Genomic DNA, 25,367 nt, shown 5'->3' on the forward strand with positions numbered 1-25,367 from the left:
ATTAGCTGCTGCTTCTACATGCAGAGATAGGTGTTCTTTCTATTACCCAGAGCGGACTACAAAGGCATGATGAGCTATGAAAACAAGATTGAAAATATACAAAACATACAGCCGATCTTCATTGAAACAGGATAGGCGCATCCTTTCGAATTAAGACCTAGGAAGAAATGGAAAAAATTCAAACAAGTTAAACTTTTAAATGTCCCCTTTTTCCAGATATTTCACTCAGAAGATTAGTAACACAGAGTGCTCCCATCTCAGCTTAATTCCAATGCTAAATATTGGCATGTTAGAAAGTTTTGAGTGAGTTAGTGTGTCAAACTTACTGGACATGTTTGGGATCCGAATGGGGCCGCTGCTGGTGCCATCGCCCCCATCAGTCAGAGCTTTGATTTCAATGAGGTAGTCCTCTCCAAAAGGGATTTGCAGCTCCACACTGGTCTTATTGGTCTCCAGCACGGCGCTCCTGCCAAGCCAGTTCTGGCGATACAAAACCTGGAGGGGGGGAAGTTGAAATTGACTGCATTGGCTGCATGGGGAGGGGGGCGAACATTTCATTCACCTGCCGTAACTTTCAGAAATTAAACATTTATGATAAAAATGCCCACAATGTTGAAGTGCTGTGTGCAGCTGGAATTTGGTTATACAGTTATGCAGTCTATCTCCAGAGGAGGTAATAAGTGCCTTGTCAGGTGCAGGTTAGGTCCCAATAACTCAACACAGAGGAATGTAAGAACCTCGAGATGTATTTTTTATCGCTTTAATCATGAAATTTCCTTCTAATACAAAAACAGGATGTAATCAGTGAGTTCCTTTAACTAACCAAATTGAGGCACATAAAGTCAAAACAAATTAACGTTAAAATAATTTCAAAACATAGAACACAAATAAGGAAACTTATATTTAATTTATAGAATTGCCTGTGCCAAATTATTAAATGTTTTCATTATTATGCACTGCACACTCCCTTAGGACAGAGACTTTTTCATTGTACACGTCCAAACCAAATGAGTCAGCCTGCGTTATCTCTGGAGAGAATGACATGTAGAAGCATAACAATACACGCAAAGCACAATAAAAGCAGTAGTTCTCCACACACACATGCTAAGTGGATCTAATATCATTCATTGTTGTTGTTGTTGGAAGAAATCTGAACTCCCTTTGACGTGTTCCATTTTATCACCTGAAACAGATCTTTTAATTTTTGAAAGGCCATATGAGGCCAATCCATAAAGCGAAGGCAGCAGTGCTGAGGTCCATCTTTCCACTAACATGAGAAAGCCATTTATTGGGATGACAGCTGCTCAGGCTCTATTTGTTTCCCCACTTCTCGACTTTTTTGCTATTACTCTTTACTGCCATTACTGACAAGCTCACCTTGTATCCTGTCACCTCGGACTCGTTTTCCATTGCCTTGACATGTTTCCAATTTAGAGAGATCTTGGAGTTGGTCAAGTTCCACTCAATATTTCCTGGAGGCTGACTTGGTGCTACAAGACATGTAATCACACAGACATTATATAGTTTGCCCAAATGAATACTTAAATTAATGCCATCAGTAGTATTCTATAACGCAACACTGCGTTCAGCCCTGATTCAAAAGCATTTCACCTTCAGGAATGCAGTGCTGAAAAACTGAGGTCAACAGAAATAGAAAATGCTTGACTTTTGCCTTTGATTACGCGTTCATTTATGTGTGAAAATGCTGGATGAACAAGGTTGAAATGAAAGGTTAATCATCAAGCAGACTCAAAGCTCCATATATAGCACATTATATTGTCTCCACTGCTTCATACTTCATTTACCTTCAGTCAAGTGGCTTTGCAGCTGGTATGTCTACCTCACACGCACAGGCAACCCATTCATCCGCTCGTTTTATAATCTGTATAGCTCATAATCCTGTTTCGAAACATTTTTTCTTCAATAGATCTTTGTGTGGAATCAGTATGGAAAAGCTAGGGATGCAACTTACTTATTCCATAGTCCATGGTAGCTTAGCCATTTAAAAAAATGGCATTAGAAATAAAAAATTATAAAGAAATAATGAATGCCTAAAGTATTTACTTCAAAGCATCCAGCTTCGTCATCCCTAATATACATATTACATGGAATAACCATATGTATTTCAAACAATTTGGAATTTGATGCATGTCTGACTAAGATTTTGCAATAATCAGCATCAAGGGTTGAAGCTGCTTACCAGCCATGATGCAGAGATGTAAGTCATAGTTTTTGGAGGGAGAGGCTGATAAAATTTGTATTTAAATCCAATGATAATGTGGCCTGTCATCATGTTTGACCAGATGAGGGGGACAAAATTTCAAAGTCGGCAGAAGAGTTCCAATTATTCTTCAAAACTTCTGTCGGTTGAAATGAGTCACAAAGCATTTCACACTACAGGATTTGGATCCCCAGGTTGCGATATTTGGCCTGATAGTTATGAGTCAGGAGTCTGTGACGAATCTACAAATCTTTCAGACTGCATCTCTGAGCTGTTCACACTTAGTGATCACTGCTCACAGCAGAGAGTTCTGGTATGCCTCCAATCTGAGGTGTTTTGTTAGTGTTGAATAGAAAATCAAGGCTAAAACTTTGCAGTCTGAACCTAACCTTGATGTCTCTTGAACAAAAAAAGTAAATAAAAAACGAAAGTGCACTGGACATATCCGAACCCACAAACCTCTGTCCAACAGGTATCATGGCCGGGTTGAGTAGAGGGCACAACTTTGACAAAAAGGTGGGTTGAGGTAAAGAGAAGAAATAGACCAAATAAATAAGCCAGTTTTAGTGGACTCACGTGGTTTCTTGGTGGTGATGTTAAAAGCGGGGCTACAGGGTCCAAATCCAGCACTGTTCTGAGCTCTGACTGAGATCAGATACACTGTGCTGCCCTTTAGGCCAGAGAGCAGTGCTGTGGTGTCCATTACTCTCACTCTTTCTGCATCGCTCTCCAAGAATCCTTGCTCCCGAAAGAGAATCTGCAGACCAAAGATGTGAGGGTGAGCACACACACCCTTAGCTGGGCCACATCACAGTTTAAACACACATTTTCCAAGCTGTAAAGTTGTTATCAAATTCATACCCCAGACATCATGACAGTCTGCTGTATGGTGTACATGTCAAAGTTTGTGTCAATGAAAAAAAACTTTATATACTTTTTTTCCGTTCTCATAGCTCATGATCACTGATACTAAAAGATCCAGATCCAGCCTGGTTCAGCATTCATAGAAAGGCTTTATGGCGCTAAAGGGAACAGTATCTATGCTATCTATCCATCTGTTCTGTGATGGAGTTTAAAACAAACCACAAAAGAGTCTGGCGATGGTTTGTGAGCGTATGTAGCACTACAATGGCTTCTCAGGTTTAGGAAGGAAGACAGGTGGGAGACAGGACCTGGAATTGCTGAAATTGCTAACACACAGATCTAGGATGTTCTGTTTTACAATCTGTTATTTAATCATTGCAGTTTTCTGAGCTCACATGAGGAAATAGCAGAGCAGAGGTTTACATTTTTCAACAGGGATCTGTGGAACCTGTAGTATACTTAAGCTGTCTTATTGCACCTTAAAGTCTTACGGTGGTGCAGTGCATTGTGTGTTTGTCAAATGCATATGTGCCTGTGTGAAAATCTTCTTAGCGTGTCACAAAAAAAATGCTCATTCATCTAATTAATGTGACTTTTTGAGCATTATTTTCTCAAACTTCAAAGTTGGGAAATGTATACGATACCCTTTGTCTTACCAATAGTTTTAATGTGAAAGAAATTCCACTTTTGGAATGCAGTTTTAATAAGAAGAGTTAAATTATTACTGCCTAACCAAGTGTTGGCGCTGACATTTAACAGTGCTATTTTAAAGCGTGCGGTGTACGACTTTGACAAGGTGCGGAAATAGGATTTGGAAAATTTGTGGTTCAGCGTGTTGAAAGGAGGAGCAAATAAAACTTCCAGAAAAGGAAGGAGAACATGCCTGGCAGACTCCAGAAGTATTTTTCAATTTTTTGGACTGTTAACACTTGATATTGCTGACAACACACAACTACCTCCATCTCCATCCATCCATCCATGCGTTTTGGCTGCTTGCATCGGCAGTCTCATTCTTACGGTCACTACCCTGAACATGTACCCGCGAGTGAGGATTGGACATTTATAACGTGTGCGTTAAGGTTAATTACTCCTGCCACTGCCCTTGTCCAAGGCGGCAGGCTGTAGATGTGAAGATGGTCCCCGGGCGCTGCACTGTGGCTGCCTGGCTGCTCCTCATAGGTTGGTTGGATTAAATGCAGAGAGCAGATTTCTCTGTACTTGTTGTAAAATGAAAATAAAGGCTTTGTCTTCATTTTCCTTGAAGTTCCAGTTCTCACAACCTTTGGCATCACAGTCTAGAGATGCCACCAAATTTCCTCCAGCAGCAAAAACACATGGTGGCACACTCAAGGATGTGGTCAGTTTCATCTGCCTGGAACATTTCACTAAGAACTATTGAAGAGGTATTTTGCAAAGCTGTATAACTCTATTTAAATGGGCGTTAAAGTGTTATATAAATTGACTTGGATGTAGATGTTTATATCACAATTTCTGTTGCCATGAATGTTGATTATTATCATCATTTTGATCACAAATATCAACCTCCTTAAGTTAATGTCGAGGCTTTTAGACGTCTCACAATTGAGAAATTAGGAGCAACATTTTATGGAGATTAGAGAGCCACTTATCACTTCATTCTCTCCATCCATTGAGAGCGCTTCAGCGTTAGCACATATTGATCTATGCAACTGTAAAGATAAAAGGACATGGACCAAAAAAGTGTCTACGTTTTGCTTGAACTACAGGAAGGCTAGTTTTGCTTTATTTTGTTTGGTATTTGTCTTTGCAGTGAATTCACCTCACGACAAGATATAAAAAATATAAAAAAGTTTTCACCAAATTTATCACTGTTGCTCTATTCATTCGCTCTGCCCGATGCCACAAGGTCAGGTATAAACTGAGAGAAAGGAAAGGTGGAACAGAAAATGTGCTTTTCAGCTCACAACCCACACGGTGATGGTTTATGTGATCAGATTTCTATTTGTGATGTTTTTAGTATAAACACTATCGTACGGCTTGATTGACAAAACTAATATGATTGTGATATGATGTTTTAGCCCCATTAGAGTGACAGCGGTTACATATTTGTGTTGTTTTCATTTTGGAATACTTCCAACATCTACAAAACAAAGTGCTACAAAACAAACAAGGCTCAGATAATCATGGGAAATTAATTTTCATGAGATCAATTTCAAACAAATGTTAGTAGTAGATCTCCGAATAGATTTTTTACAGTCACTATCACATTGCACAGATCAATCAACACTATCCCATGTGGTGGTCAATGTGTGACCATGACAACCCATTCAATCATCTGGACTGGTGCATCTTAACTTTCTCGGGTTACACATGCCCTCTAGGTGCTTCAAAAACCTTTGCCTTGTAACGACGTGTGGGCCAAACACTGGCACTGACCCCCCACAGGTCCTCTGCAGCGGTCAGGCCTCTGAGGGCTCACACCAACATACAGACCCTCTTAGGTTTGCGGGGGGCAGTCATTGTTATTTTTATCCGTGTTTTCCACATCAAAACCTCAGGAGAGCGTTGTTGTGGAGGATAGCGATGTGTGTGTTCATACTTGATTATATTTCTTATTTTTACAGCAGCTCTCTGATTGTGCTTGAGTGTTGAACTGTTTGGAGATTGGTGCAACTGCCAACATAGCTCTTCATCCCCCTAGATTATCCTGTGAAAAATGTGCACAGTAGCCATCATCATATTTAAATGAGTGCGGTTTATTGTACTGTCATTCATTCTGGGATTAACGTCTACTTCTGGATTTTCCTTGAAATGTGGTTATTTCATTATTTAAGTTTTCTTTTTCCTACCTCATATGCAATGATCTTCTCACTACTGGCCCCTGGGGAAATGGGTTCCCAGTACACCTCGATCTCAGAGGCTGAAACTGTGCGGGCCCACACTTTCGGCGGGGCCTCAGAGGGCTCTAAATAGGATAAAACATGAATTATGCATAGTCTCCTTAGATTAACACTATCAACTTGATCAGTGTTTGCACTGCATATACTCACCTTCCTCTGCTGAGAACACTCTGGCAACATGGCTGAATGGCCCCTCTCCAATGCCGTTGTAGACTCCCACTTTCACTTCAAAGTGGGACAGTGGAGCGATGCTGTCATTTCTGTAAATATATCTTGATGCGTCGGGTGATGCCAGCACAGTTTGGATCCAGGTGCTGCTACCAAGTGGGCGGAAAGCCACAACATAGCCAAAATCCTCTCCATTCTGCTGTTCCTCTGGAACTGGCTGGGAGACAAATACAGACTATAATTTCTCACACAATTGATGAATCCACAGAGCTCGAGTTAAAGAGTCGTGAATAGTACAGAAATAGAATTATATCCAGAGACTAAATGGCAGCAGGCGTGTAGGTGTTGATCCATATCCAAAAAATGTTAAATTGTCACATAATTCTTGATTTACACACATGAAAGTTGCAGTAGCGCCGTATCATCATTTTGATTTACGCAACAGAGGGAGTCAGCAGGAAGCAAATCAGGACAGATCTGGTTTTAATTATGACCCATTTAACTGCAGCCAGAACACTGCAGATAAATTCTGCCAAAAAGCTGATTCTTGTCAAATGCTTTAGAACATCACAGTCAATGTCCACTCTAAATGCCTGTGATCCTCTTACCTCCCAGGCGATGACGAGTTCTCCCCGAGTTCCTCCTCCGCCGCTCACTTTGACTGGTGCAACCTTGGGAACTAAAGGGGGAACAAAAGGAAGTCTAAGGTCTCTGGCAAACCGAGCAATAAATTATAAGTTCATTGCATGCCACACTGTGTGAGATGGGCTGAAGGCGTAATCTGTGTCAAACTGTGACATCAAGGTTGATACGATGAATGTCCGGTGAATCGTAACAGAATATACAAGCTCTGGCCGGAGCACTGACACTGTACAGAGAAACATTTCAACCAGGATATTCTGCTCATTTCATGCTGTTTTCCTGTCAGGTTTGCTTACAAACGTACGTCGTCACAGAAGTTACATTGTGAGATTTTGGTTTATTTATCCAGAATTCTGCCACAGGCTCGATTTGGTTGCAAAACTGCAGTCTACCCACCAGCCGTGCAGTCAATAGGAGAGTCTTAACCTCAGATTTTAATAAGATGATCACAACCACTTTGATCTTGAACTTATTTACACAGAACAGGATTTCAGTTTGTGTCAACAGTGGCGTGACCGCCTCCACATATGAATCACAACAGGAACCAGCCAGATGATATTACTCAGTTAACCTACTCTAAATAGACACTTTCATGTCGTCGCCTCGTGGCATGTGTGGACACTTCACAGTTTCACTTGACGTGACCATTAATTAGTCATGGCAGCTCCAGAGTGCTGACACACACGCTTCTTGTCGATTAAGTAAACTTAAATGTTTAAAACCTCAATTCCACTTTCCCTCGCTTTGCATGCCACAGAGTTGGATCCTGTTACGTAAATAGACTGAGGGATTAAAGCAGCTGTGCCGTCACGATGGCCTTGTTGAGCAAATCAGTCATATGTGTCATCTCCTTTAAGTTTGCTAATGATTAGAAACTTACATTAGTCAGTGTATTGGCTTGAAAGCTGACAGCAGATTGCAAATGAGAAACATTGCAGCGCTCAATAGAAGTGAAACTAATCAAAGAGTTAAATTACATTTCAATGTGGGACTGATTAATTCGATTCGGAGACAAACAAAGTGAGAGGATACCTGCTGCTTTGGTTCGAATCTGTTTGGATGGCGTGCTGGGTTCTCCAATGCCAACACTGTTGATTGCTACCACCCTGAATTCGTAATCCACCCAGGGGTTCAAACCTGTCACCATGGCGTGCATCATCTGTCCAGGCACAGAATCAGGAACTAGGATTAAAAGAATTGAGATATGTTTTTTGTTTCTTAGAAATAGAAATAGACAGATATAGAAAATAGCTCACAGTGGTACAATTTGTAAACACTTTTCATTCAGTTTTGGCACAAAATCTGTTCATTAAACTAAATGTCAGGTTACATAATGGTGTTATGGATTAGGGTCAGAGGAAAACAGCTAACATTCTGGTCAGTATAATGGAATGCATCAAGCAGTTTGAATTGTATAAACCTCCCATACTTCTTTGTGATCAGCATTTCAGTGTTCCATGGCTAAGCTAAATAAATTACTTGTGTAAGACAGGAATCCTTACCTGCTTACTTTAAGAGCAAACCCCTATCTGTCCTCTTTTCTATTTCTGTTTTACACACAAGCCACTTCAGATCACATATCTGCCAGGAAAACTTGTGTTTCACAGTACCACAAACAACAAAATACTTTCAGCTGTTCTCTGTTCCTGATGATGCAAATTAAAAGAAGACAAAAGTCACTGAAGCTACATTTACACGACAGGGCTTGATGCACAATTTCCATTTTTTGATGGCCTCTTCACATATTGCTTTTTTCTTTTCATGTAATCACCTGCGTTTGCACAGTTAAAGATGTGAAACAATTCACATGATCAATCAAGCGTTTAGTTCCTGAGATGGAGGTAAACAAAACGCTGCAATGGACACCGATCAGACAAAAATTAATTACACAAGCAATTGAAGAAGAATTTGTTTGTTGTTTGTTGTTAGGAAAAGATTGCTGCTTATACTAAAATCAGAATTGGGTGGTGTGTCCTTGCCCAGCCAACAGAATAATGTCCCTACTAAAAATTCCCCAAACTTTATTTTGTACCGTTCGCTTCATGTTATGGGGATACCAGGACAGAACAAGACCCTGTTGCAGGTGTGTAAATGGAGCAAAAGTGATCATGATCTCAGTATTGGCACGAATGTGTGTAGATGCAGTGCAGCTGTGTGTTACCTGTTCGTACAGTCTGCCAGCCTATGGAGAAGGGGGTCCTGGCCTGCATCATGTACATGGTCACAGGGCTGTGGTTGTCAGGTCCAGAACCCCAGGACAGTTGCACCGTGATATCGGTAATGTCACTCACAATCAAGTCTTCTGGAGCTCCGGGAGGTCCTGTGACACCAAGAAACAAGGACAGACACATATATGAGCTTATATTAAAATCTGTTGGGCGCTTTAGAGCCTCGGTATCCAGGGTTTTTGATTTCCTCTAACTTCACAAGATCAGGTGTTTGTTGACATTTATGGCTATTTCTTGAACTCTTCTTGAATCTTCAAGGAAAACTAAAATGTGTATCTGTGTGTTCTATCAACGGGTGCAAATTTCATATCTAAAATGTATGTTCAGGCAGGGGCATGGAGCTTATAAAGGTAGTTACATGCAACTACGAACAATGTATATAGTTTATGCCTGTGTGTAATCAGCCTTTCATGGTGATGATGTTGCAATTAAAAGTAGCGTCTAGTCACAGTCTGAGTGGTGCAGTGTGGAATTTATACTTAAGGGCCAAACCCTGATGAGAATATCAAGAATACTAATGACAAGGGATATGGGAAGAGAAGACTAGATTTTATATTGAATTGATGCTGAAATGACAAAGAAGATGCAACCATGTTCTCATGGAAACAGCCAGGGACTTGGATAGCTATCATGAGAGCTGTCATGATAGCTGCAACACACAGCCAGGTTAATCTAATTATTTGTATCCGAGTATCCGAGAGGCTGTGATTGCCAGTTGCAAAGGTGTGACAGAAAACAAAACACCTTATTTTAATGATTTCCTGAGGTTCCAATTTGACTCTACAGGAACCAGGACAAATCCAGGTCCATAAATATGCTTATTTACAGCTTACTTACACTGATTTTTGATTGACTTACCTTACAACACCGCACTTAACAATTATTACTGACATAAGGGGTGATGTTGATAAATTTTGACCTTTTCACAGGTAATCCAGAAGAGTCCAAATGAACAGATTGCATTGGAATATATTCACACTGGTATAAAGTTGTCTTGGTTCACACACAAGTTCCCAAATCATCCAAACAAAGTAAGATTCAACATATCAAAACATTGCAGGTGAGGAAAAACATTTTTAAACGTCTCCACTGAGTACTGCGCCTGAATTTATTTGCATTTAAACAGCAAATATCTCATATCAGAGTAAATGGTGCTGAAGATGTTGAAACTTTGCTTTTCTTTGCTTGAAGCTGTCCTCAGATCTCTTGGATCATCCCCGAAGCTGTCAGCATAACTTACCTGTAACTCCAAAAGTGTATTTAATGATTAAGGAGCTTGTGAGATAAAAGCAAAATATTCCACAATTTCAAAAGGCCAGGGGGTTGTCACTCTGAAAGTGTGCTAAATGTGCTGAAAAGTTGAAACTTTTTGAATATGAGGCTTTTATCTGAGAAGAGGAGGATGTGTGAGTTACAGTCTTAATAAACACTTATAATACAATAAGGAAGAAAGCAATCGAGTGCGACAAAATGTTTGCAATGTGTTGTAAACATAGAGACAAATCATACCTCTGACTATTAAGTCTGCTGCTGCTGAGACAGTGTCAACTTCGGTGTGTACCATGCACACATATTTCCCAGAATGCTTCAGCTGAATGTTTCTAACCATCAGGTCACCAGCAAATCCCTAATGACACACAAACAAACACACACACACAAGAAAGTCTTGCACCGGAGAAAACAAAATAAGTCAAAATCCTTTTGAACACAACATCTTCCCTTTTCAGTCAGAACTCTGTAAATCCTCCGCAAGAGAAGCTTGGAAGAATTTAACACAGGACTGGAAAAAACAAAACAGATGACAGTCAAGCAAAGCGAGATACTTTAGCTTTACATAGAGAGGAAATGATTTGTTTTGAAACTGTTTTTGTTGCTTTTCTTCTACTTTTTTTCTGGCTCTGTAAACTTCACACACGCGGCTCAGATAAACAGCTTTAGTGAGGAATTGTCAGAGTTGCCTTATGTAAATTACTCATGCACAGACTGGCATAAAGTTTAGTATTTCTAAAATGGGAGGACATGATTTTGACTTATATTCCAGCCTGTGCTACTCATAATCACAACCACAAAGAAGAATCTGAATCTTACTGCTCCTTAAGTACCTTAAGTACTCATGACCTCCAGGATCCTCCACGAGGCTCCACTATGCAGGATCTGAAAGGCTGGACTTTTGTATGTGAGACTCATCGTACATTTTTAGTAGATTCTATCACAGAGACACCTCGCTAACATTTCAGGATCCGTTTGGATCTACAGCCACGTGACACAAAGAAGTGATTGTTCAGATGATTGATGTCAGGTATCCACTCGGACCAGGGGAGGCTATGAACAAATCAGAGTTCTGCCTTTGACAACGAGCCCTGTCGTGTAAATACAACTTTGAATTTGTGTTTTCGTTTTCCTTATCTACCAGGGAGGCAGTAGCTCAGTGGGTAGAGCTTCCGCTTGGGAACCGGAAGGTCGCCGGTTCGAGCCCCTGCCGAGGTGCCCCTGAGCAAGGCTCCCCTCAATTGCTCCCCCCTCTGCGGATGGTGGTAATGTAATGTAATGTAAGTCGCTTTGGATAAAAGCGTCTGCCAAAATGATCGTAATGTAATGTACCAAGGGTTTTGTGGGAGTTTTGCCTTGGACTAATTTGGGAACGCTGCTGTGTGGGCTTGAACAAATTCGAGAAGTATTGATAGTAATAAACCTGACTTCACCTCACCCTGACCTTAACCTAACCTAATTCTAAAAATGAGCTCAGAACCATGTCTATAGTCACGATCTCTGTTGCCGTCACGATCTCTGTTGCCAGGTGACGAGCCATCATAAGTGACAGTGTAAGCAGGTTTTTGTCCCTGTGACATAATAATTGAAAACACACACACACAAATTAAATTTACACATGCAGACATAAATGATGGCAAAACACAACCCATTGTGGCGAAATGACATCTTGAAGTTTAACATCTGTTGTGTTTTTGCACACTGTGGAAATATCAGTGTGGTGAAGGCTTCTTCTTCTCAGGGCCTTATGTGATCCTCCAGGAAGCATAAATCTTGTGAACACAAAGATTTTGGCTCCATTGTTCAAGGAGCCATTGATTGATTTTCTCACACAGTGAAATCACCTCTGGGCTGGAGAAATGTCATCACTTTCTACAGGTTTGAACCTCTCACACACACACAGTAGCATCTGCTGGCACTTTTGGATTACCTGATCCTGGACTACAGGTTTAAAGGCAAAATCCGTCCTAAAACACAACCTGCCAGGTGCTTTTCATGCAACAGTTCAGATCGTGTTGCGTATAACCTGAGTATCAACTTTCAACAATATATGCTTGGCGATTCCAAAAATTGTTCCCTATAATGCCAATGTTCTGAGGCTTTCTGTTTGAAATCTCCATACATACCCCTCCAATCAGCTCAAAGTAGTCCTGCCTGCTGAAATCAACGGGTTTTCCATTGAAAAACCACTTGAAGATGGGACTCAGGGAGGAATCGCTGGATACCTCACATGGCAGCACAATGCTCTGTCCCACGGTGGCGTCCAAACTCAATGGTGGAACTGTGATCTTGGTGGGCTCTAAAACACCATGAGGCAAAGAGAGCCATTTGTTACTCCGTGTGCGGCTACAGCCTTATAAAATACCCAAATGCAAGAAGTGATTTTCCCAGCATAGTGAGACAGATTCTGCTCCATCAGTGTAATTACATAACCTTAAATAACTTCACTTAGGGAGCAAATGCCTCCCATAAATCAACAGTGAATAATTAAGCACACTGCGATAATAATGTCGGATTGTGATATAAAAAAGAACTCTCTCTCTATAATCACCAGCTATTTAAAAATCCAAATCTATGCTACAATAGCTCTTTTTAAATGAAATGTTGGTGACAAAATATTCTTCACTCACTGCCATAAATGCCAGTGCCCCACACCGCTGTGTGAACAATAACTCACAGCTGACAAAGCCATGCATGACTTTTACATCTGTCAAAATGGCAGGAACATAAAACGGCTATATATTTCATTAGTAATTTCATGCTTCAGCTACTATTTTTATTTTTTCTTAGCAAAATTTCAAATCACGGCTTAAAGAGGTAATAAAAACTAGCAGGTAAAAAAAAAAGTACCTTTCACCAGCAGCGTTCCTGTGCTGCTCGATACTCCAAACATGTTCCTGGCCACACACGTGTACCTGCCTCCATCCAATTTGGTGATATTGGTGATTCGCAGTGTCCCGTCCTCCATGATCATCCGTCTGAAGAGATTGAACAAAAATTAAATAGCCCGTCAGGATTTCACACCATTCATGTTGTTATTGATTACAAATTCCTTCTTTGTTTAATTGAAGGAGAAGTGACGATAAGGATCAAATGAAAGCACTTCCTGAGATACAATCTAATTTTTCAAGGCAACATTTGCTCTTTTTATTTCAATTTGACCGGCAGCTTGAGAATCTATTCCAAGTTTCTATGTACATGCCTCAGAAGATAACAATTATCTTAGCTGAAGCAGAACAGATGTGCGGTTGGGTCAGCGTAGTATTGACGAGCACAAAAGCTTAAACGCACATATTAAATGAATAAACAACGAGCCAACAAGGCCGGGCTGGGCAGCGATAGGAGGAGAGGAGCAACACTGCAGAGATGCAGTTTGAATTGGATCTTTACCTGCAGTCTTATCATTCTACCACAGGAATCAACACACTATAGGCCATTTCTGGAAAGCAATAAACTGTAAATATGAACATGGGACCATCAATCGTAAAAAAATAAATAAATATGCAGACGAAATAAACAACAAATTTCTGCAAAGTGAAAGGAAACTAAAACAATTACAGCGAGGCATGTTTATTGATCTATGTGCGGAATAGATTGTGACTTCCTTTCATGTCCTGGATTTGATTCCAACAGCAGGAGCAGGGGTGGATAAATAAAAGGGATGTATTATGATTTAAATGTTCCCTCATTTTTATTGTGTGATATTGTAGAGTACATGATATTGAAAATTGAGGCTGGTGCCTTCAAGGAAATCGATTTTAAGAAAGTGTTTTGCCAGCAACTGTGTTTGCCAGTCTATGGCTTTTGCCAGCTTTCAAACTATACCCACAAATGAAATCAAGGCCTATAATAAATGTATTATAAAAGTAGAGGCTTTACTTCTCTACCATGATTATATCACGTTGTAAAACACCCCATCAAACACACCCACAAGGGCTAGCAAGAGAGTATTTGTCCAGCATCTCAACAGTGCAGGCTTTTCAGAAGGAGAAACAGACAGTTCCTAAACTGGTCTGTTGTCATCCAGTGTGCTCAGTGGTGCTGCAGCAAGGGGAAATGGAAGTGGATCATGGTGTATTTTGCACATGAAAGCATTGCAAAATTTCAGAAAAGAGCTTTTCCACATGAAAATGAGAACATAGAAATCCATACAAAATGCCCTCAACTTAAACAGGAAACTATGTCATTTAAAGTTCACAATTGCTCCATATTGTGGGAATGATTATTTCTGTATTGTTGACTCTAAACAAACAAGTGGGAAAGCATGTAAACATATGCACGAGTAAAGTAAATAACGCTCTGTTGTTGTGACCGTTTGCTTTCAATAAATCAAACTGCAATGCTGCGAGGAGCCGGCTCAAAATCAAATAATTTCGTATTGGCTCTCAACTATAATTATGTATGTATCCAGCCTGAGCCGAGACCCAGAGAGCATGTCTGACACAGTGTGCTTTGTGCTGATTTATTGACAAAAATATCAAATGCTGAGTGATGGGAGGCGCACTGAGAACATGACCTGAGGGCCAATGTGCTGCACAACAAATAGAAATGTAAAGAACTATCTGCTTTGTAGACAAACGCTGTTCCACGCTGCGATTTCTATTCTTGTCCAAATGTGCCGGCTGGGTAATGCCTGGGTAAATTTCCTCCCTCTTCCTCACGACCAAGCAATGGAAAATATGATAACTAATCAATCCCACTGGTCACATGTAGAGACAGATCCAGTGAGTTACGGAAAGTCTGTGGAAATACGGCGAGGCTTATTGATCCGAGTCTGAAAAGGCAGAGACTGAGAAACAACAAAGCAGGAACTATCCAGTTTACACTTCATTTGACAAGTGGCTACAATGCAAATGGAGAAGGGACATTTAGATTCCGCATATGACAAAGTGTTAATGGAATATATAAACCAGCACCCCCATAACTGTCTCTCTCCCTTCATAACGCCATAACTTCTCTTTCTCTCTTCCTTTCTTTCTTTTGTCTAAAAAAAAGGTGCAGGGCTGTAAGAGAGATTGAGAAATATGTCCAAAAATACCTTCTATTTCAAACTTTTGCTTATCCCCGTTTGGGAGCAACTGAACAAAAATGCATGAAATGTACATGACTGTGCAACAATGTATTCAAAATAAATGTTGAACCTCCTCCTCATTTATTTTGAATACGTTGTTGCACAACAAATAGAACGTGTGCAAGGTTAGAACAAATCTTTTCATTTAAATAATATGATTAATCAACTGAGTGGGCTTAACAGACATTTATATTTATCACACACATACGTGACCACTATGCAGTTTGAGAAGTCTGTCAGATTTCTCACAACTGAGATTGAAGCAGGTCTTAATTTCTAAGTGCGCCTTAAGTCCCACAACATATCACAGGGCTTCATTGGTCAAAACTGGAGCAGTGTTGAATGTTAATTGGACCAATACAGCCGAGACCACCACCTCTGTATTCTGAACACAAGCTTCACTTACACCCCTCACTCTTTCCATTGACATTTAAGTAGCATTTGTACCGAGCTTGAAGTCTGTGTCTGCTTTCTGAGTGTAACAATACACACATAACAGCAGTTTCTTTTAGCACGTAGGTGCAGCCTCAAACCTTAAATCTTGACATGCCGTGGCCTGTCATGTAGCCTTAGTGTTAGTTCCACAGGAGGATATGTCAGATTGTTTTTCTCTACTCACACTAAGACTGTTCTACACCTCGCACAGTGACTGACTCGAAGACCTGTGACTATGTGGGGGACATTGAACGGTTTCATGTTTCAACAAGCTGAATCGAATTCTGCTCTTATCTGACATGACTCATGGAGTAGGGGGTCAACGTCTGGGTAAGATATCCAATAATGGAAGAATAAAAGTGATTTCTATAAGTCAACAGAAAAGCATTTATATCCCTATGAAGCACAAGATCTGAGTCCAAGAACACCTCTTTAACGTCGACCAAGCAAAGCAGTTTCTGCAAGAGTGACTTCCAAAGTCCCCTTGAGCTGAGACATAAATAACATTGAGCCCTAGAGATGAACACGACCACATGAGGAAGACCCTCTAACAGATGCCATCAATTGCATGAGCGGTCATGCATATACGATATCCTACCTCTTGCTGCCCTTCAGGAGTTCGTTCCCCCTCCACCAGGAGATTGTGGCCTTGGGAGAAGCGTGAGGGCGACACTCCAAGACCACCTCACCTCCTCTTTGGATGACGTTTGACTTCTTCACTGGGCGCCTGGTGAAGTCAGGTGGGGAGACTGAGGAACACATTATTGTTAAGGCCACTGCAGAGTTGCAACAACCGTGACAATCTCAAGTGCAGCCTCAGCAAATATGCATATTAAGGCGTATATCACCTATTTTATTTACACACTTTCAACATAGAAAACACAGTCAGCCCCAGCCACTGACACAGCCGACCTGAAGGCCAATGTGTCCGGCTCAGTTCGTAATCAATAACTGGCTTACCCAGAACCTTCAGCTCGGCGCTTGCGTAGACAGCTCCATGCTCATTCTCTGCCACACACTGATACATCCCAGAGTCCAAGAGACTAATGCTGGATATGGAGAGTTTACCACCGTCCACATGGGTCCTCCCCTGGAAGTCATTTGGATTAATAATTGATAACGTGTTTTATCGATTGAATTACATTGCAGGGAATTACTTTTAATGCACATTGTTGGATTTTGTTAATGCTTTATAAGCCATATAGTCATAAACTGAGCTTGAGATCGGTGTTATTTCTAAAATCTTTTTTCTACAATCAATTTTTATGATCAACAAGTGGTGAACTGAAATCCTGCATTTCCTGCATATAAACAACATTCTCTACTTGGTGAGTCTTACCTCTGCTGCTAGTGGCTGACCATTCTTCAGCCATCTGTATGTAGGCAGAGGCCTGCCAACGGCTCTACATTCCCACTGCAGATTAGCATTAATTGCCATGTGAGCATCTTTCAGGGTTTGGGCCCAGTGCAGATGTTCGACATCTGGAAAAGATTCAAATTATTACAGCAACGAATACCTGAATATTAATCAACAGAAATGGTCATAATTATATTCCACAAGTGACCGGTTAGGTTGATGGCCTTGGAATTCACACCTGTGGGGTGACAGTGATGGGGAGATTTGTCTTTTTTTTAACTGAGTCCACACAGAGAGTACACACACAGCAAATGAAAGACAATCTAAAACACAATCAAAACACTACTGACATAAGCTCCCTAGCAAATCACAAATCCTCATTTCTGCCAGTGGATGACATCCATTTCCAATTCCTTATCAACAAGTACAGCAGACAGGAGAAGGTGTGATTCTCACTCAGCACTGCTACTGCAGAACACTGCTGTGGATATATGGTGAAGTATGATCATTCTTTTGAGACACAAACACCTCATTTCAGATGTTCAAGTTTGACAGCTCTGCCCTACTTTCCTCGGTTCATTATTGTGAACTTCATGATCACAAGACGGCAAGAATAATTAATAAATGAGTTGCCATTCTATTCTATTATTCTCTATTCTATCTATCCTATTCTATTCTCATTTATTGTGTGTGATAGAAAGGATTTGATATGGATGGGTATTAATGAGGGTGAAAGACAATAGCAGATATCACTGTAAGAGAGGAAGCAAAAGACGGCGTTGTTCTTACTGTGGAATATGAGTTGCCCTCTGGCCACATTTCGTCCTCTGCTGTTTTCGGCCACACACTCGTACACACCCGTATCCTCTGGGCGAAAATATGGGATTTCCAGAACCCCGCTAGAATGGTTGATTTTAATCTTGCCAGGGAGTGGATTTCCATCTGCTCTTCTCCATGAGATGGAAGGGACAGGACTGCAGAGGTGAAGACACAAAAGGTCACGGTGGCCCCATGCTCCCGGTCACACTGACTGGGAGAAGAGCTGATAGAAGTTGAACCGTGCTAATGTTTCTCACGCTTACTTCCCCAAGGCAAAGCACTCAAGCTTCACCGAAGATCCTTTGGAGACGCGGATCGTTTCAGGAAACTGAACCTCAATCTTTGGCTCGTACTCACCCATCACCACTGCATAAGGGATAAGAGCAAATCACACCATTCAAAACACAAAGAACGTACAAGCATTTTCCTGTAAGCCGCACGAGCCCTGGTGAGAACGACATTGGCAAAGAGTGAATGTGCAAGCGTGTTAGCACCATTTACAACAGAATTGGGCTTAGCGGATGGATGAGTTTGGATTACATATCTGTCTCAGCACAAATCTTAAGTGGTCTACATAACCGCTTGTGATGGGGTTTAGTATGTGTGACAAGCTCTATGCTCTATGCATTTGTGTGCACATTCTTGTCGGAGCAGACTGCATTTCTGGTTATGTAAATGCGTGTCCTCATGCAGATAGAGAGCTTTTGGCATACGTAGCACTGCATCGCGCAGAAGCTTTGAACGGTGCAAAACCGTGCTTACAATCAAAAAGGAAAAACAAACTGTCTCATGCTCAAGAAAACAGATTTATCTCCCAGACTTGCCCTCCTTCCGACGGTGTGTATCAGCCCAGTGAGCAAGATAACCAGAGGCAGCAGAGGCAAACTGAGGCTGCTTACCATCCCGTCGCACCACCACAGGGGTTGGAGAGCTGAACACTGTGGCATTGGTCATCACATTTCTCACTGCACATGTGTAGTTCCCCGCATCCGAGGGTTCAACTTTGGCAATGTACAAGTTTCCCGTCCTCTGAGAGATAAAGCGACGAGTGTCCTGTTGCAGGAAACTGCGCTGTCCGTTGAAAACCCATGAATATTTGATTTCTGTAAAAAAGGATATGTCATGACCACAAAGGATTATGACTGTTGAGAAATAAAACAGATACACCTTCCAGTGACATTCCCATATCTACCAGGACAGTAAGACTAGAAACAGATGTATGGGAAGAGATATCAATAGAAATAAAGACAGACATATTCTTTTTCTCTGCTGGTAATTCAAGCAAAGGCAGGCAACAGATGCAACATGGTAAGGTTAAACATGTTAATCACCCTGCAGTCCCCACCTCAGCTTCATTAGGGCCCGTCAGTGTAAGATATCATACTGTAGATTTTACGGGAAATATCGATTTAATTGACCTATCCTTCTGGTCACACGGATAACCAAGGGGAAATGGTGTCAAAATAAAGAATGGAACGGGAGAGTCACACACCCCCACACACACACTGATTGAGAGAGAGAGAGAGAGAGAGAGAGAGAGAGAGAGAGAGAGAGTGCTATATCTGTAGGGACTGACAGAATGAACCTGGTTATTAGGCGAGCGTTCTGTATCAGACACATGACATCCAGCAGTCAGCGCCTTTAACTGTGCAGACAGTGAAAAAGTCCCACTCGCTTCCTTGAGGGAAAACAGGGAATTAAAATCATTACAGAGAAAGTCAGGGCAGAAACTGACAGACCTTCCACGATTAGGGACTATCAGAGAGTGGATCTGTTTAAGAACTGCAGTCTCACAGCAACAGAGGACTTGCAGGCACATAATCTCATGTCCTCTGTCAGAATTCAACTCTCAGCATGGCTCCTTTTTGTCATCACTTACCTATTGATTGCACACAGAAAAAAGCACGGGATGAATTCTCTATTAAATAAGGTCCGCCACTGGATTGCTCAGCTGTTGCATCAATGGGCATCAAATAATTTCGACATCATCTAAACCTCATAGCAAACCTCCACAACATTCTCCTGTTTTTTCAATTTCCCAAATACACCTCGAGGTAGCATTTTGATACACTGCCAATCCCATCAAGTGTGTGACATTTCTGTATTTAAGAGGGGAAAAATAAAGGAACGGGAGCTTTTATGGGGTGAAGGGGCACAGGGGGGGGAAAGCTGCAGGGCAAATTGCTTAAGTGTGGAATCCCATATGGCCGCAGGATTCAGCTGGAAACAGAGAGCAGAGAAAGGCTGGTGCGCTGGCGTGAAATTGCGCTTGTGGGCACCGAATGGCTGCAGGAGTACAGACCACTTTGAGGGTCTGCTAATCAGCAGCACACAGACACGCGAGCCGATTCACAGCTGCGCCGCGGGATAAACGCTTCCCCCCAAGCCACCAGCAGCCACCAACCCGCCTTTATTACCCACAGATAACCTGCCCACATCCAGCAAAGTGACAGTTGGGAAGTGGAGCACGGGAGACTTTATAGATGACAGCATGGTCACGGATCATATGAGCGAAAAAGAAAGCGAGCTCAAGGTTAAGAAGTGTGACGCTATGAAGTGTAGATGTGAAGGCGCGCGTCTGGGCAGGTGGAGGAGCAGCTGATCATAAAAGTTCCCCCCCTGACAGATAAGGAGAAAGTGAGACGAAAACAGTGTCGATCTTGGGGAAAGATCGGGTGCAAAGAAAAAAAACAAAAGAGACTCTGCAGTGTTAAGGGGCGATGATACCAGTGAGGCACAATAAAGATTGCTGAAGCAAGCAGTACAGCAGGGACTGCAGGAGAGACGGGACGGAGCGCCGTACCTCCGTAATGCGGTGGAGGGCCGCAGAGCAGAACCACAGCTTGACCCTCCCTCACAGACACCGTGTTCCTCGACTTGGCGGTAAAGTTCTGCAGAACTGTTGAACACAGAATCAACAGGAACAACTTTTAGGACTGTTTACAAGTTACATCCTTGATTCCACAGTTGGTTGGATGTTGGTTGGATGTTTGCAGGCATCGGAGGGAGGGCGGACAAAAAAAATTGGGTTCACGAATCGAGTTTGAGAGATTACTTTCACCTTTCATTAAAACGCTGCCATGCTGAGTGAGGAAAATTTAAAACAAAAACAAGACATCAATTCAGACATCATTCTGACGCCTGGGGAGTCTCAAACTAATCCCAGGAGGATTTTGGCAAATATCAGCAGTGTTCAAATTAGATGATTAAAAGGCCTTCATATCCAGAGAAGGTCGTCCATTTATATCAAAAAACCTGCTGCCTCTGTGTGTGCATTTAAATTTATTGTGATTTTGTTCAGTAAATATGACACAGAGGGAGCCTGAACACACACACACTTGTACCCCAAATTGGTGACTTATTCACAATCACAAGAAGGGACGTGTCCAAAATGGCTTTGGTCCTTCAGTTCTACACTTCAGTGTGCGAGGGTACAATTGATTGTCAGCTTTCCCATTTGTTTGTGTGTTTTTGTAGGTGTGTGTGTATGCCCAAGAGGAATCTACTGACACCATATCGCCAATTAGTTTAGGTGCAAGGAGAGACTTTCCTCAAGCAGAACACGTGTGCAATTAACACGATGAGGTGTGGACAAGTTGTGAACAGCTGCTGACGTAAGCAGCTGACTTGATTAACAACGTGTGGACGCTCATGGAAAATATAATTCGGCCTTAAACTTGTGCATACATCCAAGCAAATTACTTTTTAATTCAATGTATTTAGAATAAAAAAGGCTAAATTAAAATTCAAGGATCAGCATAAGAATGGACTCACATGCAAACTGGACTTTTGCTTCTCGGCTTACGACGGTCCCGAACGTGTTGGTGGCGATGCACTGATACACTCCTCCATGGTTAAAGACGTGAGGGTTATTGATCAACAGGTTCCCCTCCACCAGGCTGTAGTTCAGATCTGACTCTGTATTGATTTCTCTCCCATCCACTTTCCACCTACAAAATCATCATCACCATCATCATCATCATCATCATTTACGTAAGTCTGTCACTCCACATGATCCAGTAGGACTGATAGCCTGGCATTGTCAACACTATGACCTCATCTCACCTGTAATGTGGAGGAGGGTTTCCCTTTGCTTTGCAGTTGATAAACACCTCCTTATCATCAGTGCTCAGTGGGAAAATGCTGTCGCTCGGCTCCTGGGTGAAGACGGGACCATGACGTGTATTTTCAGCTGGGGTAAAAGAAACAAATATTGCAAAAAGACAAAAACAAATCACTCACTGCTCAGGAACTGTACATACTGTACATGTCAGCTCATACCATCAGCTGCTGACAGTCTATTTTGCATTTAAACAAACTGGAATTGTCTACTAACGTCGTCAGAAGGTTCACATAATTAACAGAATTGAATCACCGTGGCGAGCCAGATTATGCTGACATATTACTGTTAATCCAAATGTAACATATTCCATATCATATAACATATAATAATAACATTTTACATTAATAGGAAAATCCAGACAGGCGTGTCTTCTCCTGATGTTCTGTGTTTGTCTGTCTGGTCTTTGGAATTGTTGTCCCGATTAATTATAAAGATTGACAAGTAATTGAGTCATGCCCAAATCCATTAAGACTCTAGTGCAAACATGATAACTGGATTAAGGTGTTTACCTGACAGCTCAGATAATCAGGAGTATTGCCTTTTTCTTGTTATGAATGAATTATTAAAGTGCATGCCGACGCTCTGGCTGCTGCTTTTTGATCGTCTGCTTTCTGTTTTGGTTTCCTGCAGTCTAACTATCAATACAAAGCAGTAATTAACTAGCGCAGCACTAATTACTCCTGTTTACAACACAAACACACACACACACACACACACACACACACACCCACACACACACACACACATACACACATACACACACACACACACACAAGTACCCGTGTGTGTCTGTCTGGCACACATCAAGCTCCATGCACTTACAAAATGAACCTCTGCATCACTTCAGAGGATGAGATGCTTTTTTTGCAAGTCTCTAACCTTGACGAGGACAAATAGAAGTTCCCTCTCCCCTGCATGATCATCATCATCATCATCATCACCATCCTAATGAGAGTGGGAGTCTTTGCCTCAGGTAAAGGCCTTGATTTTGCAGCCTCAGAGGGAGGTGCTTCATTTTTACCCTGGCTGCTATGTCCTTTAAATTAAACAAATGAATGAACCTTTAATAGCTGGGCTCTTTCACCTGGGGAGTGACGGGAGGAGGTTGCGTGTATGCTTGAGCACAGGGCGGCTGTGTGAATCTAAACCAACTAGAAGGCCATTAACGCGCATATGCAAATGACACTTAATGAGGCTCCATGGGAATGCATATATATGTGAGCTTGATGAGGGGTATACACTACATATGTACGGACACAGCTATTGTATATGACCCTCAGTTCCTCTTGCAGGCTGAGGAGATTCAATATGGCCCTGCTCAAATTTGACTGACTCACATGCAAAGCTAAATCAATAGAAATGGAAGCGTGGATACAAAAACTGGACTCACTCGCTACATTTAAATCAAAACTGGTTCGACTTGAACACTGTTGCCTTGAGTTCTGTCTATATCTCTCTGTTGGGACTGTGGATGTTAGATGTCTGCAGAGGTAAAACATTCCAGACTTCAGACAACAGCTTTTTGTGAATTTAACTCTTAAGATGTGTGTTTCGGAAGTTGAATCAAATCTAGCAGCATGGCACACTTTGTTTTTTGGAAGGTAGTGGAGAATAAATTAATGCAAAGAATTAAGATAGTGTACATTTTTACAGTAGTTGGCACATTTAATGGAAGAGGAAATGGTGGGACATAAAGAACAGAAATTGCATAATAAATCGGGACAGTATAAGAAGAGCAAGGAGGAAACTGCTCCTGTACTTTATTCTCACATAAACTATATCTTCAAAATGGAGCCCTGTTTATCAGAGATACTGAAGTTCCTACTCTTTTGGATCCGTGTTGACAAAATCCTAGCGACTTGATCCATGTTTGAACTTCTTCTTCAGTTCAGTGATTTAGGATTTTCAGCAGTTGTGAAGTCTGAGCTCGGCATATGAGGGTGGAACCAATGGCGTGTGTGACCATGATGTAGTGAAGGTGGCGCATAAGGCGAGGTGGCAATGTGACCTTTTTTATGACTTTAGAATGAAATTACTCAGCAACTTCATCCCATTTAATAATAGAAAGAAATTGCACTTTCAAATTGAAATATATATTTCTGCTTTACCTCGAAATGGCAAATTGTAAAAGTGAGGTGATGTAAATCTACTGTAAGAGTTTTGCTCAAATTTATTTTTTAGAGAACTTGGTACATTTTGCCCACCTCTAATGTTTTTTTCGGGCTCAGATACAAAAGCGACTGAAATTATAAGTCCTTTAGAGACTGCTACCGTTCTCTTTCAGGAGATGAACATGCATGAAACGAAGCAAAGCCTCGCTGAGAGAGATGTATGCAGATCAGGTGTGTCATGAAAGATGGCTCGAGAGGCATCTTACCGGCCAGGCACGCTTTGAGTGACAGAAGGATTAACAGTTCCCATGGCAACAACATCTTCATTTTCCAAGGTCAAAGATTCTCCTTCTTCCCATCCAGTTCCAGAAAAGCTGCGATTAGTTCCCAGGCAAACTTTCCCAGTTTTGGCTCTGGAACACAGAGAGGGCAGATGAGCACCGTGGTTACATGGAGCTGCATTCTACATCAAAAACCTTTAGGAAGAGCAGACTGGAACTTGTTGAAAATCGGCGAGCCATTAATAATGCATTCAACCAAATAAGCTGAGCCAAATCCATTGCTGGAGGGGCAGCTAGCAGCTGATACCGGGGATATTTAGTGTGTGTATCCTGCAGCTACACAAAGTCCCACAAGCAAAAAAAGGGAGAAGAAAAAAACTACCAGATTTGCAGTAGGAACAGACGAAAACAGCTTCCAGCAAAAACTTCCTCTAAAACTGTTGGTTGAACATATTTACTCTGGGAAAACATGCGAGGTATTTAGTGTTTATAGCAGAGAGAGTAGTAACCAATGTGGGAAGACAGGCTGAACGCAGATGCAGAGAGAACATCTTCCGTGGATCATACCAGCAAATAACTATAGCAACAGATTGACTAACAGAAACAGAAGTGTCTGTTTGCCAAACAGTGTTAGAGCATAATATGGCAGTATGTAAAGAGTGTTAGTAGAGTCCTCACACTCGCCCTTTCTCTCTATAAATACTGTGTATCTACTGGTTTCATTCCACATTCTCAGATTTAACCATAATGTTTTATTTTCATTTTAGTGATTGCATTTGAGTAAATGTTAACATTGTGCACATGTGCACTCCTTCACCTGGTATGAGCTGTAATATTTTGTCTTGCAGTTCATCTTTGTCCTTTTCTATCTCATTTTTAAACTGACAACAGCAGCTGGA

General features: G+C 41.5%; 1 protein-coding gene across 1 annotated transcript; it reads right to left on the bottom strand.

Moving 5' to 3' along the window:
* Window positions 1-74: 74 nt before the first annotated feature.
* Window positions 75-24,514, bottom strand: cntn6 (contactin 6). The gene is made up of 22 exons (XM_076141368.1): window positions 24,454-24,514; window positions 22,019-22,145; window positions 21,728-21,903; window positions 20,757-20,852; window positions 18,853-19,056; window positions 18,217-18,319; window positions 17,924-18,108; window positions 17,117-17,259; window positions 16,738-16,867; window positions 16,376-16,526; window positions 13,122-13,249; window positions 12,398-12,570; window positions 10,512-10,629; window positions 8,936-9,094; window positions 7,807-7,956; window positions 6,741-6,811; window positions 6,115-6,349; window positions 5,914-6,029; window positions 2,798-2,978; window positions 1,378-1,490; window positions 327-495; window positions 75-157 (listed from the first exon to the last, which is right to left on the bottom strand). Exons 1-22 carry the CDS (start codon window positions 24,512-24,514, stop codon window positions 75-77), a joined length of 3,072 nt encoding a protein of 1,023 aa, XP_075997483.1.
* Between the last annotated feature and the right edge of the window lie 853 nt (window positions 24,515-25,367).

This window comes from Genypterus blacodes, unplaced genomic scaffold (assembly GCF_046128005.1).
Source record: "Genypterus blacodes isolate CSIRO-AG114 ecotype Tasmania unplaced genomic scaffold, CSIRO-AGI_Gbla_v1 ptg000017l_1, whole genome shotgun sequence".
In the NCBI taxonomy this organism is placed as follows: Eukaryota; Metazoa; Chordata; class Actinopteri; order Ophidiiformes; family Ophidiidae; genus Genypterus; species Genypterus blacodes.

What these genes read in the sequence shown, in the direction of transcription:
- cntn6 (XM_076141368.1), bottom strand. Translation starts at nt 24,514, where the DNA reads ATGAAGATGTTGTTGCCATGGGAACTGTTAATCCTTCTGTCACTCAAA. An exon ending in AGGAACGCTGCTGGTGAAAG is followed by an intron (nt 12,571 to 13,121) that starts GTACTTTTTTTT and finishes ATGGTGTTTTAG; the next exon opens with AGCCCACCAAGATCACAGTT. An exon ending in CCGAGGTGACAGGATACAAG is followed by an intron (nt 496 to 1,377) that starts GTGAGCTTGTCA and finishes CCCCCCCTCCAG; the next exon opens with GTTTTGTATCGCCAGAACTG.